The sequence below is a fragment of the Eucalyptus grandis genome, chromosome 3, assembly GCF_016545825.1.
Source record: "Eucalyptus grandis isolate ANBG69807.140 chromosome 3, ASM1654582v1, whole genome shotgun sequence".
In the NCBI taxonomy this organism is placed as follows: Eukaryota; Viridiplantae; Streptophyta; class Magnoliopsida; order Myrtales; family Myrtaceae; genus Eucalyptus; species Eucalyptus grandis.
Window position 1 is genome coordinate 993730 of NC_052614.1, and position 16877 is coordinate 1010606.

At 39.9% G+C, this 16877-nt stretch overlaps 1 protein-coding gene across 1 annotated transcript; it reads right to left on the reverse strand.

Annotated features, from left to right (window-relative positions):
• Positions 1-1319: 1319 nt before the first annotated feature.
• LOC108958084 (glutamate receptor 2.7) lies at positions 1320-4821 on the reverse strand. The gene is made up of 5 exons (XM_039308926.1): positions 4628-4821; positions 2999-4329; positions 2437-2749; positions 1924-2312; positions 1320-1840 (listed from the first exon to the last, which is right to left on the reverse strand). The coding sequence occupies exons 2-5, from the start codon at positions 4166-4168 to the stop codon at positions 1475-1477; spliced, it is 2238 nt and encodes a 745-aa protein (XP_039164860.1). The 5' UTR covers positions 4169-4329; positions 4628-4821; the 3' UTR covers positions 1320-1474.
• Positions 4822-16877: the final 12056 nt, after the last annotated feature.

Here is a 16877-nt window from a genome sequence, read left to right on the forward strand (position 1 = left end):
AGAAGTTAAGAACTCAACAAGCTAAATGCTTCAATGAAATTAAATTCTACCTACAGAGCTCACTTTCCATTTTTTCCAAGAGATTTTTCTGTGCTTTCATATTACAGAATCTCCATCCATCCGAATTAGTCATCTATGCTAAGTAATTATTGGCTTGAGTAGACGAAGGAGGACTTACAAGATACAACTTTGTATTGTAAGTGGTATGCTCTCTCCAGCCTCATCTTCACTCAGAAACTTAACGCCCATTAAGGACCACTGAATCAAAACTCAAGCATGACTTTGGAGGTACTTGCAAAAGTTTCGGCACTTTGTCATCCTAATTATTGTGAAAATAAGCGATTGAATAATAAACTAAACAAAGTAAGAAAATAATTTGGATTGTGGATATATGCGGTTAAATAAATATGACTTAAATTCATGGGACAGCAGAATGAAATTGCACTATTGATCAAGCGATATAATAGAGGATACAATCATATGCGAGTCATTGAAACACTTAATGTTTTTCAGCTCCCAATTATATCTAATAATTCACACTGTGTTTATCCATACAATTCTTGAACGGAGATAACCCATTGCCTAGCACCAGATGAAATGGCGCTTCAACCAATTCTTGCGGCCAAAAATTGGTTCTACATAAAAGAAAATCCAAGTTGACCGAATCAATGTTCCAGTCAAAAAGTCCACGTTGGACTTTCCAGTTGGAGAACGAAGATTCCAATTCGTATCCTGAAATTGCCGCGAGCTTTAACCAACTTGTGTCCAAATACCAGGTCCAACGTCCAAGTTTGACTTTCCATTATTCATCGTCACTTCAACACAGAAATAATTTCCGTATTTTTCTGTATACTTTATTCGGGTGGGGATTCGTCTGATGGACTTAAACTAAGACATATTTAATCCTTTTTGTCTTCGTTTGAGCGAAATAAAAATTGTACTTATATGACTAATTTGTGCATATCCAAAAGGTGATGGTTGCATTATATATAAGATTGACACACTTTACTCTGTTCCAACTGATTTGCCATTTCCGAGATTGTTACGGCCTTTACCCCACTAGATTGGACTTGTAGGCTTTCTTCTTCTTCTTCTTCTTCTTCTTCTTCTTCTTCTTCTTTCTTTCTTTCTTTCTGGTATAGGATGCATGGAAATTTCATTTTAGATTGGTCTCTTAAATTTTTACTAGGTAGAAACCAACCCTTAGATGACATGATAAAATAATAAGGATATGTTAGTTGAAATGATAAAACAGTAAGGATATGTTCTCATCATTTCTTTTGCCCCTGTACTGAGAAAAACAAAGCAATAACATACACAAGAATATTGACATTTCCTACTGTTAATTTTGCGGAAGTAGTTACAAGTGGGACTTATTCTAATTTTAAAAAAAATCCTGGTATGTTGCCACATATAAGCACCATGATATTGGTTGGTATCTACATCGGTTGTTGACCTCGCACATTTTTCCCATTCAACAGGAATATCTTCTGACATGTTTCAAGTTGGTTCTTCTTGATGGGATGTCACTAACTGGTGAGAACTTCTCTTCAACAGGTTTATCAGCAACCTCGTGTTGTTGATGTGAAGTTGTTGATTCTTTCTTCATATATTTACAGGATGCTATCGCAGCTACAGATGAAGTGATGCCCGTGATAAGGAAGAGACCCCGGAAGCTGTATAAGTCAAGTCTGGCAACTTTTGTTTCCGAATCTTGATTTGCGTATAAAGAATGATTTTGAAACCAATTTTGGCTTATCAAGTAGAGTGTTCCCTCTCCTCTCATTTTTGCTATTGCTGCAGAAATGTCAGGGACTAAAGGTGACCCCTTAGGAAAAGCCTGCATAAAAGGACCTAAGATTCATTAATTGGATCGATCCCAAATTATTCACTCAATTGCATAGAGAAATAGAAGAGACTTACAAAGCCAAATCCTTTGGTACTGTAGTGTGAGGGTTCAACCATGGTGTACTGAGCAGAGTACTTGGAAAGAAAAAGCTTTACATAAGGAATTTCATCAATAATTGCTAAGACACCACCTTTTTGGCTTCCATCTCTCAGTGCATTAGCATAATCTTCAGCCTTTTTCAAAGGGTAAAAAGAGTGCTTTCTGAAGGGTAGATTGATCAGAAATGTCTGGTCAGCTGGACTGTTGAAAGGGAAACCGATAGATTCATCTTTGGGCATGGACTGTAGCTGATGAACTGTAAGCATTGAGCTCAGTTTTGCAGTGTAACTGGAAGTTAATATTAGAACTACAAACAGCCAAACGATCACCACCACTTTGGACAAATTGGTGATTAATTTTTCCCCTGCAAATCATAAGATTACAATTTAGCTTCGTACTGTATCAAGTCACACTGTAATTGAACAGCATGTGGTAGTATTCTAGAGATAACAGTCCACTTGAACATTGAAAACACAGAGAGTTCTTACTTTGTGCAAAAACTAGTGTCCAGAACGAATACCATATCGCTATCCCAATTTGTTGAGCTAATGGTCCCTTGAATTCATCATTGTCATTGTGCTCAATTGTCCACAATACACATCCAGTGAAGACAAAGAAAGTGCCTATGACTAACCATAGCTCCACTGTGAGAGGCTGGATAAATATCCACATGTTTGTGCTTCGTGACGTCTCAATAGGCACAATCATTGCTACTCCAGTTTCTGTGAAAGGGATTGTGAAGTCTACGTACAACGATCTGTTTGCTATGATGGTTATATCACCCACCGCTGCATCATATTGCTAGTACATATTCCCAAGGACCCAAAAGAAACAGTCAGTAGATATCACAAACAAGGCATATAAGCATACAAGCACGTACACTTGCAAATGTCATGTTTTGTTCAATGATTAAAATGTCATGTCTATTGTACTTGGATGTGGTGTTTGTCTGGTGTCATTCATGTGTGGAAGCAGTGCATGTCATTTTGTGGCCAAACACACTTGGAAAGCAGACAATCCTGGAGGTATACTAGGTTCATGTATGATCACCTGACGATAAACTTGATATATCAGATCGTCATAATAGCTTGCAGCCATCAATATGTTTGAATTTGTAAATGGGATGAAGTCAAATTTTACTTCATAGGGCAACATATCAATTGCAGCCTTGAACACATCTATGCAAAAGCCCGTTACCATTGTCGCATTTGTCACAGGATCAAGTTCCATTCCCACTAATTCTTTAAAACCTACTTTAATTGGAACTCCAATTCTCAATCTCTTATCAGCCTTTGGTATAATCCGTTGAACTTTTGGTATAGCCAAGGATGATCCAGGCCATCCAATAGAGCCCATCTCTCTCACAGAGGGTGATTGAACTGCAACAGTAGATCTATTTAGCCCCGTCGTTATCCCATTAAATTGGGTCCAAAATCCAATTCTCTTGACTCTTCCAAAAACATTCACTATTTCAAATGCTAGCGGTTGTTGCAGCTGTCCATTCTTAAGTTGAATTTCCCCACTTAAACCAGTGAACTTGACACGTAGAATTGTGCGGCCTAGATTGGATCCTGTTGGTCTCGTGGAAATGGCAGTCAGATGAGCAAACTTATTTGCAGCATCATTCTTCTCTATGGAAGTTGTCGGACTTGGATGATGTGCTGCTGTGGCTAAAGCCCACACAGTATCATAAGCCCATAAGCAGTATACATTTACTTCGGGAATTTGATGATGCTGGTTTGTGGAAAAGCTGTTCCTCCACTTCAGCGAGAAGTTGTGAAGCCGCTTTGAGGGTGGAATATAAGGTCTAATTCCTATGACTCCTTGCATCGAGTCTAAAGCCGACTGATCCATCACGGCCAGCTTGTTTACTATCCCATCAGTCACAATCCAACCGTAGCCTGCACTCATCATTCCCAACTCATTAACCTTCAAGAAAAAGCGAGATGCGAGGGAAACAGACATGTGGACAATGAATATATTGGCAGACAGAGCCATCAGTTTATAGAGTTGGACTTCGACATATATATCCCTGGCTTGGGGTGGAATGACAGTTCGATGCACTACACGAGCATTGGCTTCTTCTAATGCGAGAAGAAGATCAGGTATGATTCCGTTTCCATAGGAACTGTCCTCATGTATTATAACCAATTCACTCCACCCGAATTCTTGAACTGGAGCAGCAATGGGTACGACCTGGGCGTTGTCATTAGTTGTCATGCGGATGAAGTTCGGATTTTTATCTGTGGACAAGAAAGGGCTACTAGCAGAGAAGGAGATGATAGGCACTCTATCTCCCAATTCCGCCAGAAACTCGGCTTCTTCAGATGTTTGTGGGCCTATCAGTGCGTCGACTTGTTCATTCTCCAAAAGCTCCGCAGCTGCTCCGATGGCAATAAACAGATTAAATTATAATTACTAGGACTAGATGGCAAGTCCTCTCTTATTTAGCTAAGCGCCTACTCACAAAATGAAAATCTTCCGTACCTCATACAAACCCTGAGTCACCTTCTTACATACTAATATGTGATTGCGAACCTCATCATATTTTTCGGCACAGTGATTGGTTATATTCAGTGGCGGATTGAGTGTACAACGTAATTTCCTTTTACTCCACATTGTGTGGCTTGAGTGCGTGAGCGTGAAGAGAACAGAGATGGAGAATCGACCGGAACTCACCTGAAAATAGAGCTTTGAGTCAGAGATGGCCATGGTCATGCATTGTTGGGCCATCTCCCCAACCGGCGAATCCATATCGAGAATCACTCCGACATGAATATGACAACGACCAAGATGACTGCTTCGAGCCATCGACCAATCGATCGAATTGAAGGCGTGTAACATGGCCGACAAAATAAGGATGCGCGCCGATCTCTCCATCTTTATCGCTAGCTGCATATTTCCTCAGGGTTTGGAGCGTTATATCTCCAGCAAGCGTCGGCGATGGTGGTGATCTTGGTACGTCATTTTCTGAAAGTCAAGTCCCACGTCTCCAGCGAATGTTCTTCGAAATTTCTGAAGCCAATTGGGGAAGAGTTAAACTAATTTCTTCTCAGCTTCGGCACAATTAGAGGGATGTTGACGGCATGCGTTTCCACACCAGTCACTGTCTTAACGGGCGAGTCTATTAATAATGGATTTCGATAAGATCAGTACATGACTTTATTTTAGTCTTTCTGGGATCAGGTCTTATATTAGGAAGTCTAGTACTGGTGTTACTCGTCAATCCAATTTATTTGGCCTTTTCCTTGTGATTGGTTCTTGTTTCTATATCTTTGTTTTATATAATGTAGCGGCTGTGCAGCTCCTTATTTATGTAAGAGCTATACACATTTTAATATTATTCTGTAATGTCCATGCATCGTTCAGAATATTACAAAGATCCGAATCTTTGGATTGTTGGAGATGAGATTACTTCGTTGGTTTGTGCAACTATTTGGTTTTACTAACGAGTGCTCTTTTAGATACATCTTGTTATGAGATTATTTGGATGACAAAGTCAGACCAAACTATCAAGCCAAACTTGATAGGTAATAGTCAACAAATCACAATTCATTGATCAATAGATTTTTTTCTCCCCCGTTTGAACTCATTTCTGTAATTCTTCCCCAGGAGGCACTTTTCACCATTGGAACAAGAAGCAAAAACTCACAGCCATCCAGATTGTGATCTGTTGAATTGTTAAGATCTGTCTCATTTTAGTTCAACGACAAAAAATTGTGAGGGGACAGTGCCTCCTGGGAACCATGGAAACACCCGTGTAGAGGCTAACACAGAAGGCAAGGGAGTGGTGGAGTGGTCTATCTAAGCAAATTTGCGGATGACTTAGAGAATATTCTTTTGCAGATTTTATTTTATTTTGGTCGGTCTTACTCTAATCTTACTCTAACACTTACTCTCAGACTTTTGCCCTACCTCCTTGCAGGGCGTGGGAGTCGAAACCCACTCCTGAAATGAAATTGTCCCCACCCCGATTCCCCATGAGAATGTGGGGATTTGAACCCTCCACTTCCCCCTTCCAAGTTGGAAGGGTGGCTACTGGGACGAACCTCCAGTGATTTTTGCAGAATGAGACAATTGCAGATGCTTCCATATCTGACAAACTACGAAAGAGTTGACGAGTTGGAAGATATGCGAGCAATGGATTGGTTACTTTCTTTAATCTACATCCACTCCAACAGACCAACGACTGTGAAACAGGTTGCAACCCGCTAATATTGTCAAGAGTTCACAGATAGTAGAATGTGCTGCTTCTACTGTAGATAATTATACAATACACAAGCACCCCAAACACCACAACATCGACAGCTCAAGCCATATTTCAAATTGAGATCATATGAGAATTCATCTGAGAATTCAAAGATAGAGAGAATAGAAGTTTCTCATTCCTGCTAAGGTCCTCAACAACCCTTTCCCCCTTTTAATAATCTTCTGGAATCACATACTCACTCATGTGTTTCCGGACCCCAATTACTCCCAAATAAGTTCTCCAAGAATTAAAGAAGAAATCGCAAGAGTTTCTTACTCCCTCAATTGCTTTTTGACGGCCCAACAAAGCTCTCACTTGACTTAGGCTTAACATTTTAGCGAAATAGGTCAAGAATCATGTTTAATTTGGTTTGTGTACGTTCGGGAAATTGTCCATTTTTTTTTAATTTATTATACTTTTGTTAATTTAGTTTTAAAATTTTAATTTTGCCAATTAATTCTAAAGCTTTGCCAATTGAGTTCATTCAACCAATTTTTATCAAAAATTGCTGACATAGACATAAGACATTCTACGTGGCATGACCTAACGTAAACATTTTATTTTATTTTTTTAATTTTTCTTTTCTTTCCTTTTGTATTTTCCCCTTTTGGATTAAGGGCTAGTAACACTTACCAGCATTGGGCGAGGTTTTGTGGCCCTCACCTAAACTTGGCGAAGGGCTGCGATGCCCTTGCTGGCCAAATTGAGGGCTCTTGAGCCCTTGTCCAAAGTTGGTGAAAATATAATAAGTTTATGATTTTTTTGATAATTTTCCTTGAGACATTCACTTGCAAAGGACTTAGTATGCAAAATCTTCTTAGCCAAAATCCGCAATGCTCTCTAACCCAAAAATAATTCTTAACTTCTTTAAACAGATTCTGAATGAGGAAACAAATCAACTACTAAAAAATAATTCTTCCAAATGCACTTACCTGTCTCCATAGACCGTTAGAAATTTAATTTGAATGTCTTTAAAATGTTACAAGATAAAAAATTATAATCTAAATATGGAACATACAAATATAAGAGACCTATGGACTGAAAGTTGTTTCGGCTCATCTAAATTAACATTTTGTTGGCTATTTAGTCGAGTTCTGTCAGTATTAATTTTAAAGCATGTAGATACTTGATTAGAACTTAATAATAAGAATTTGAGGTTGGAAATATCACAGAAAACGAGAAATCATCACAAATGCTTCTCTCCTCTCGTACCAACCGGTTAAGTCTAAACATTGGACTGGATTGTAGAACAACATTTGAGATCAAATCGACCGATCGAGTAGCTAAGAAATCAACAAGCTAAAGGCTTCGTTGAATTTAGATTCTACCTATAGAGCTGACTTTCCATTATTTTTAAGACGTTTTTGATGTGCTCTCTTGCTAAGAAATTTGTCATGCTCCATACCTTAAGTGCTCGAACATCCCACAATGGTCGATTAAATTGCGATGTCCTAGGATGCGTCGCCGACCTATTCTTTCTATCTTTCGATTAAACGCATGCGGGAACAATTTTATATAAACACTCAGTTAACCAACAAATAACAAGAAATAGTAAAAACCACAAACATTTCCAAAGGCACAACCTTTATATATTAACTTATTAACCCCAGGAAGTTTAATAATTACAAGCCCATTCCAAAGGGCGACTTCCTACCGACCAACTTAAAAACCTATTGGGGTTAAAGTTAACCTAACTTCTCTAACGCAAGGCCAACCAAAAGCGATGCAAGGCACGCCTGCGTCTTGGCCCAAACTGCAAGTGACGACGTTCCATGCTATGGGCTTGAAAATAATTTAACAATAATAGGGTGAGATATCTCAACAACTTAGGGCACGTTTGGTAATGATTCTGTTCCCGAGAGTAGATTCTGATCAGAAATGATTCTTTTTTATTATATTCCCGAGAACTGATTTTAAGCATTTTAAGCCGTTTGGTAACTGTTCAAAATTTCTAATTTTGGAATAGAATTGCATTTCGTCTTGTGCTCATTGATTTTGTTCCAAACCAATTTCTTTTAATTTTTAAATAAATTTTTTACTTTTTACTTTTTTTCCTTTTTATTTTTTCCTTTTTCTCCTATTCTTCTTCTTCTTCTTCTTCTTCTTGTGGCCGGTCCTTGGACCGGTGGCCCATCGCCAAACGAGGGTCGGCAACCTCACTGGAGTGTCGCCGGCCCTCGGCGAGGCTTGCCCAGCCTCGATGGGGCTGGGTGAGGCTCGCTTGGCCACCGGCGGGGCTGGGCGAGCGAGGCTGCCTAGCCCCGGCGAGGCTTGACTAGCCCTGGCGAGGCTTGGCCTCGCCGATGGCTGGGCTTGCCTTCGGCATGCTCGTTGGACCTCACCTTGGCCTGGTGAGCCTCCGGCGAGCTCACCGGACCGGCGGACGGCAACCGGCGGCGATGGGCGACGGCGGATGGCGGCGGGCGGTAGTGGACGGCGGTTGCGGGATGGCAGAAGGGAAGAAGAAGAAGTATTGGTTTTGATTCTCAAATTTGTTCCCTAACAAGAATTAACTTTTTTTTTTTTTAATTCTTGATTCCACTCCAAATCTATTCCCGAGAACAAATTTGTTCCCGCGAACAAAAATTTTACCAAATGAGATTTTGTTTCAAAACTACTCCCGGGAATAAAAAATTAGAATTGGGTACTGTTTGGCACGTTACCAAACAACCCCTTAACAACCTAAGCCTCAACTAGGACGTTAATTAGTCTTGGAGACAGCCTAAACACGCACGATATACAAACTTACCTCGCCTTAGCGCACTCCTACACGTTAGTACATCTCATATGGCAATATTAGTGCAACAAGTATAAATAATAATCAGAACACATTTCGATAAATTTCATGCACATTGCCAACATAGGTGTTCCAATTATTACAACCCCTTGGGCCATGGCCAACATAAGTGTGACATCCCGATTTTCCAATTCTATTTGCAATAAATTGAGACGGGCATTTCGTTGGCACGCATATAGTTCTTTTCCTTGAGTCGGCCACTCATATGAAAACTAGTCTATCGGGTGAAGTCATTAAGAGTTTCTAATGCATCGACTCGAGAATTTGACCGGAATTGACTTTTCGGCCGAGCTAGTCCGCAAGGGTCATTACGGCACGATTAAAATCGATTAGAGATCGGAGATAGGTTGACTCGATAGAGGCATGTGATCGGTGTGGGTGATTCCACCCGGATCGCACAATTCTTGTCGATCGACCTTTGGACCGACTTTTCTATCGATTGGGTACCCTGTGTTCGTATTTGAAACCTTGAGATTACCCCCGACAACCGAAAGTCGCCAATGTTTCAAAGATGCACATTGTGGCTTGAGATGATCGACCACAGGTCAAATGCGTGAAAATTTCTAAAGGCTACCCGTAGGTTAGGCCGCGCTAGTATCGTGCCAAAGTGAAATTAACCGTGTAATTGAGATCGAATTCGAAATGGAAGTCCGGTGTGTCACAAATCATTTCAAGATCATTGAATCATCTTTGGGAAGATTTTTCATGCAAGCCGAGTTTTTCAAAAATTAATAAGAGAATGGCTAATTTGGCTCGAGAAATTAGTAAGCCCGCCTTTAGTCGCGCTTTTGGGACTTAAGTTGGTTTTATGGACAAGTGAAGATGTGAATTGAAGAGTGGTGACATTGAATTAATTTTATGGATTTCAATTGGACTTAATGGAAGAGAATTGATGGGAATTGAATAAATTAATGTACAAGGATTTGGACCCGGCGGAAATGATAATGCACCCATTGAATAATGTTGTGGGAGAGGAGATAGTGGAAGATGACATAATGCGGGTGATGTCATGCTGATTGAAGCCTGCCGAATGGGGTGTTGACAAGTGGCAAGAGCCCATTGGCCCTCATAAAGTGGGGTTTTCCCTCTCACCTATCAACATCATCTTCTTCCTTGGAACCTTGAGAGGAGAGAGAAAGGAGGGGGGGAGGATGTGCGACCGGACCAGCCAAGCCGACCGCCCGAACGCCGCCTCCTTCGCCGCTCGTCGTCCGTAGTTCGTCGCCGTCACCGGAGCCGTCGCGGTGGTCGTTCGTCCACACGCCTCTGTCCTCCTCTCTCCCGTTGCCTCTCTTCTCCATTTCCATGGTGCGAAGACCAGAAAAATGCAGAGAAGAAGAAGCCGCAGCCATGGCCATCCGCTCCTGCTCGCACGCCGTCGCCACCGCCGCCGTGCGTCCGTCCCGCACCGCCCGCGCGCGCTCGCCGGCCTGTCGTCGCACCGTCTCCACTTCGCCTCAGCTCGCGTCGCAGCTGCTGCATCAACCCGTGCCGGAGCCGTTCGGCCACCTCCGGCCACCGTTCGGGTCCTGCCTTGGTCCGGTTCAACCCCTCAACCTTCCCCGGTCCTTCTCCATCTCATCCAAGCTCCGGATCTACCCTTCCTTGGCCTCAAACCGCCATGGACAGCAGCTGCAGAAAATGGGTATGGCAGCCCCTTCTTGGCCCGTTTTGGCCGCCTTCTCGAGCCCGGATGCTCGGCCCGCTTTGAGGAAAGTCGATCCTCGCGTCGTTCTCGTCGTTTTGGTTCGCTCGGCTCGCTAATCCGGTGAGTGTAGCTCACTAAACCTCGCTTAGAGGGTTAATTATGCTTTATGTGTGCTTAGCTTAAGTTGATTAAGCTTAGGTGGTTAATTTAGTTGATTTAATTATGATTTAGATTAAGATGTTTGTTTAATCTAAAGTATGTTTAATTAAATGCTAAGAGAGTTTATTTAAAGTTAAGCCTTGATGTGACACAAAATGATTTTAGTTTTGAATTATTTAAGTGCTTCGAAATTCTGGAAAATATTATATTATATTATAATCCGAAATTATTAAAATATTATTATTTAAAAAAAAAAATCAGAAAAATTATTTTTGACCTCGATTCTTTCGAAATTTCGTGCCGGGCCGCTACGGTACATTCGGATTTTGAAATTGATGATTGGATAGTATAAGTTGAGTGTGGATTTCGAAAACTGTGGATATTATTATTTAATTATTTTCGGAATAAATTTAATTATTTATTAAATTCCGAAAATCTTCATTGGGACCTTATTTGCTCGAATTTCGTGCCGATCATTCTGTGCATTTAGAATTTGAAATTGATGATTGGTTGTGATGAATTGAGTGTGATTGTGATTTATAGGGATTCTTTATGAAATCCTAAGTGTAGAAATTGATGGGAGATTGGGCGTGATTGACCACCTATTAGAGGTCGTGCCCAGTGAGGCCGTGAAATACCACCTTGGAAAGGTCGTGCCCGATGAGGCCGTGAAATACCACCTATTAGAGGTCGTGCCTAGAGAGGCCGTGATAAACCACCTATGAGAGGTCGTGCCCAGAGAGGCCGTGATAAACCACCTATGAAAGGTCGTGCCCAGAGAGGTCGTGATAAACCACCTATGAGAGGTCGTGCCCAGAGAGGCCGTGATAAACCACCTTGGAAAGGTCATGCCCGATGAGGCCGTGAAAAACCACCTACAAGAGGTCGTGCCCGATGAGGCCGTGAATTACCACTTGATTACAGGTCGTGCCGAGTGGGGCCGTGATGCCACTGATTTAAATTTGCCGAGTAGGGCCGTAGTTGAGAGCAATGATTGATTTGCTAGAATGACATGTAATCGGCCGAGTCGATTGATCGGCGAGACGATCCAAGTGGTTGAACGGTTTGATAATGTGATTGTGCCATGGTTGTTTGGTTATCATAATTGCACGTGGTTGGTTTATATAAATTGTGCTAACCTGCAGATAAAGGCTGAGGCGAGGTAAGTCTTCTGTGTGATGTGGCTATGCCACCCGGGGCGTATTTTCCTTCTAATAGGGGTTTAGGGGGTTGAACTTGCTGAGACATCGTCTCATCCCGGTTGTGGGATTAAAATTTCAGGTCCCCGGTGGATGGAGTGGCCAGATAGCTTTGGTTGGCCTTGAGGAGTTGCGGATGTGAAGTCATAAGGGTTGGAGAGCGTGTCCTGCTAGTTGGTTGTAGGATAGTTCCCATTTCGTCGAGTTGGTCTATTTTGTAGAAAGTCCAGTGTTGTATTTAAACCCTTTGTGTTTGTAAATGGGTGTTTGGTATTGCGATTGATTGCCTGCTTTTCTATCCCAAGTTAAATGTTGTTAGGGGATTTGTTTCGCTTCCGCATGCGTAAAGAAATTAATGGGTCGGCGACATTTCCTGGGATGTCACATTTTTGATCGACCGTAGTGGGATGTGCACGCGCTCGGGGTTCGGGGCGTGACAATAAGAGTTGGTGTCTTTTGGCATAATCGGGTATCGTCTTGCCCCATTGGGTACGACATCGTCTCGCGTACTCATATGTATTAGGATGGCATTCCATTAAGAGCATTGGTATGGCTTCATCTACGACTCGGCATCTGAACTCCTGTCGAACATCCGATAAAAATCGAGCATCGTTTCGCATATTCATACGCATCAAGATGAAATCATTACCTAGTGTAATCATATGCATCAGGGCCATTTTGTGACCACATGAGCACTTAACCACTCAAACAATTTTTTTTATCTTCTGACTTAGCCAATGCAGACGTGATTCATGCTCAAATAACAAATCCCATAAATTTTTACTTTTAAAATTCTTGTAAAATAATCTCACGTGGTCACATACTTAAAAACAACCTGTCAAATTTTGCACACTTTTATTTTAAAACCTAATTGCCCCATTTAATTCATAAAATCTGATGTCCAAATCCGACATCTCACAATTCTCTATTTTCTTGTCCATAAAAACTTCTTTGAAAATATATTAACTAAGGCCTATAATTGCACAATTAATATTATGGCATGGCCAATACAAACAATAGGAATTAAGCATAAACTCATCCAAAAAACGAGTATAAAATTCTACTTAATGACTAATCTGTCATTAACCACACGATCGCGATTAATTAAACTAAACTCGATTAATTAATCTAACTATAATTAATTAAAAATTAATTAGTGTTAATTAAAATAATTACAATTAAATAAAATAATTACGATTAATTAAGCTAATTACAATTAATTAAAATAAATTAGATTAATTAATCTAACCATGATTAACTAAGACTAATTAATCTAACCATGATTAACTAAGACTAATCGTAATTACTTAAACTAATCACACTTAAAATTAATCTAAACTGTCCTTAAACATGATTAAGGCTAAAACATACTTATTTCAAACTTAGCGATAATTCAATGGACAATGAGGCGACGTCCAATAAATTAGTCTTGCGACTCTTGAAAGTTCGATACCCAAAATCAAATTAAATTTCATGGTTAAAATTGTTTAAATGCGACTTTAGTATGATCAAAACTATTGAATGCAACTTTAGTATAACCTAAACTATTTGGTGGCTTTTAGGGGTTCTCTCGTGGTTGACCCGTGTTAATAATTTTCGATCCACGTTTGTGCCTCTTCGAATTGTGGATGCCCCTCAGTTGTCATGTAATCTCGAGAGTTCAATTACATATTATTTGTACAATATCAATAGAAAATCGATTTATTGTTGTTTGACGCAAATAACACAATCGTGCGGAATCATCTACGAACCGACTACATGCTTCCGTCGAATCAATTTATATTAATTTGCTAATTGACTTATAACAGTGTAGTATTGACCCTTGTCATTCCTTATAGCCGAACGTTCAATTCCTGAAGAATCGCCTTGGCAAGATGGTAAGAGATAAGGCACTGACATTCCATCAGGTGCCGGATACCTTAGCCAATAGGAGGATGCAACAGAGTTGGAGCCTTAGCCCATCTATCTTTTCTTGAACTGAGGCCTCCCTTGTTTTTTCCTTCTCTTTTGTATGAGGTTGCTGTCGCGGGCTTCCTTGTTTGTATCTTTGTGCTAGTGGAGGAAGTATAACCTTTGGGTGTCAGGTCTTTCTTGTTTTCGTTTTGAGGGTTGCCGTTGTTTGGCTCCCCCCTCCTTTCCTTTTCTTCTCGGCACCCTTCCACTTGTTTTGACTTGTTTGTCTTCGTGAGTGCAAGTTTTGTTGGTGCCGAGACTCTTTTGCCGTATAGCTTTCTTGGTTAAAAGTCAATATATATCTTACCTTTACCAAAAAAAACTAAGACTAATCGTAATTACTTAAACTAATCGTACTTAACATTAATCTAAACTGTCCTTAAACATGATTAAGGCTAAAACATACTTATTTCGAACTTACCGATAATTCAATGGACAATGAGGCGACGTCCAATAAATTAGTCTTGTGACCCTTGAAAGTTTGATACCCAAAATCAAATTAAATTTCATGGTTAAAATTGATTTAATGTGACTTTAGTACGACCAAAACTATTGAATGCAACTTTAGTATAATCTAAACTAATGTGTGGTTTTTAGGGGTTCTCTCGCGGTTGACCCATGTTAATAATTTTCGATCCATATTTGTGCCTTTTCGAATTGTGGACACCCATCGGTAGTCATGTAATCTCGCGAGAGTTCAATTACATATCATGTGTACAATATCAATAGAAATCGGTTTATTGTTGTTTGACGTAAATATCACAATCGTGCGGAATCATCCGCGAATCGACTACGTGCTTCCGTCAAATCGATTTATATCAATTTACTAATTGACTTATAACAATGTAGTATTGACCCTTGTCATTCCTTATGATCGAACATTCAATTCGAATTCTCTAGTCTTTCGCGTTTTAACCCTTAACGGCATTACTCAATAGATTAGTTAACTCGTAAGTCATTAATTCAGAGTAAAATAACCATAAGCACACAGATGAAATAACTATTTTATATATTTTGAAATAGATGCCAAATTTTGAGATATCACAAAATCACTATTTATTCAAACTAATAATTGTACACGAAATGATAGTTTGGCGTGAGTTGACGGAGGGCCTACATAGTACAAATGTGTCCTGTATGTGGTAAACTTGAGACCCACTATAGACCATGCATCAACACTCAAGCACGACCGTGCAGGGACTGCAGAAGTTTGAGCATTTTGTTAATCCTTATTATCTTAGTTCGAGCAAATGTGGATTGTACTGTTATGGCTAATTTATGTGTAACCAAAACGTGATAAATTGCAGTATAATTAAGATTGCCTGTAACTTGACACTGTTCCAACTGATTTGCCAGTTCTGACATTGTTAAGGGCTTTACCCACTGAATTGGTCTCTTCAATGTTTACTAAGAAGAACCAACCCTTTGTTGAAACGATAAAACTGTAACAACATGTCGCCCTTAGTTGCTTCTTTCTCATCAATGCAGACATTTCTAAGAATATCGGCATCACTTGTGGTTAATTTTGCAGTAGTAGTTATGTTAGATATATGCCCTAAATTAATTAATTGATTAATTAAAGTGGCACACAAATACGTGCACATGCACGCACGAATTCGTGCATGATGGTCAGCAACCGCTGACCATCGTGCACGAAATCGTGCATAAACGGTCAGCGGTTGCTGACCGTTCCATTCATGCACGATCGTGCTCGATCGTGCATGAGAATGAGGATCAGCAACGGTTGCTGATCCCACGATCGGCAACCGTTGCTGATTCGTGTATAAATATTAAAAAAAAAAAAAGCTGCAAAAGGTTGCAACATAGAGAGATCTTCTGTGGGTGTGCGCTGTTTTGGTTTTTTAGAGAAAATGGGTTGCTAAAAATCAAGAGAAACGTGTGTGTTCTTGTATTCTTCAAGAGAGGAGAAAGTATAGTGTTTTCTCATTCGGGCCGTGACTATAATACATTGAGGATACATTGGATCATTTCCACGTGATTGCTAGCACGATCAAAGTGGAGAATATCTGAAGGTTCTCTCTTCCGTTCGACGTTCGTTGTTGGTGTGTCTGAACTAGAGGTCCGACGCTTGTGGGACTCGAATTGTAGAACATCCGAACCGACTCGTTTTCAAAGCGCGCTTCGAGAGGTAATTCGTTTAACTTCCTTTCATGTTTAGATATTTGATTGAAACGCACGAACAACGCCTTAGGAGAATCATGTGTAAAATATATCTTTGTTTCCGCTGCGTTTATTTCGTTAATTTTTCTTATACATGATTCATGAAACCTAACAGTGGTATCAGAGCCAACCTTAGGCGTTTTCGTGCGTTTAATTGATTTATAGTTCAAATATGTTTTTGCGTTCTAATGGCCAATTTATTTTGTTAAGAGAATTGGTTCTCTTACTCTTATGTGGCCTATAGAAGTTGATTAATTTATGTGAAAAATTTAATCAACTAAGCAAAAATTAGAACTAAATCAATTTTGAATCAAAAATCTATAACTTGTTATACTTTGTGTTTATATTCTACAAGTGATATGCAGAATTTTATGCATGCCTTCCAGAGCTTTAAATTTTGAATTTATGGCTCGTAAGGAAGGGTGGTGATCATGGAAAAATCCCTAATTATTGTGATTGTTGTATGGATGAATGTATGATGATTACAGGTATTCTTTTTGGGGATGTAATTATTAAATGGAGGCTGCGTCCTTCTTTTTTATATTTATTTTTATGAAATGTAATTTAAGTATAGTGTAGTATTTCAATTATTGATGTAAATACTACAAGAGAGGAGGAGCCATTGGAGGAGCCATTAAACCGGTGAGCTCTCTAGGCCCGGTCTTTGAAGAGTTCAAAGATTGAAGAAAAAGTGAAGAGCAGGTCCATATTATTAAATTATTAAAATGGCTAAATGGGTCTCT

Excerpts from the sequence above, each read along its gene's own strand:
- LOC108958084 (XM_039308926.1), bottom strand. The coding sequence starts at position 4,168 with ATGACAACTAATGACAACGCCCAGGTCGTACCCATTGCTGCTCCAGTT. Across the intron at positions 2,313-2,436 it reads GACACTAGTTTTTGCACAAA|GGGAAAAATTAATCACCAAT; the intron begins GTAAGAACTCTC and ends TATGATTTGCAG. Across the intron at positions 1,841-1,923 it reads GTACCAAAGGATTTGGCTTT|GCTTTTCCTAAGGGGTCACC; the intron begins GTAAGTCTCTTC and ends CCTTTTATGCAG.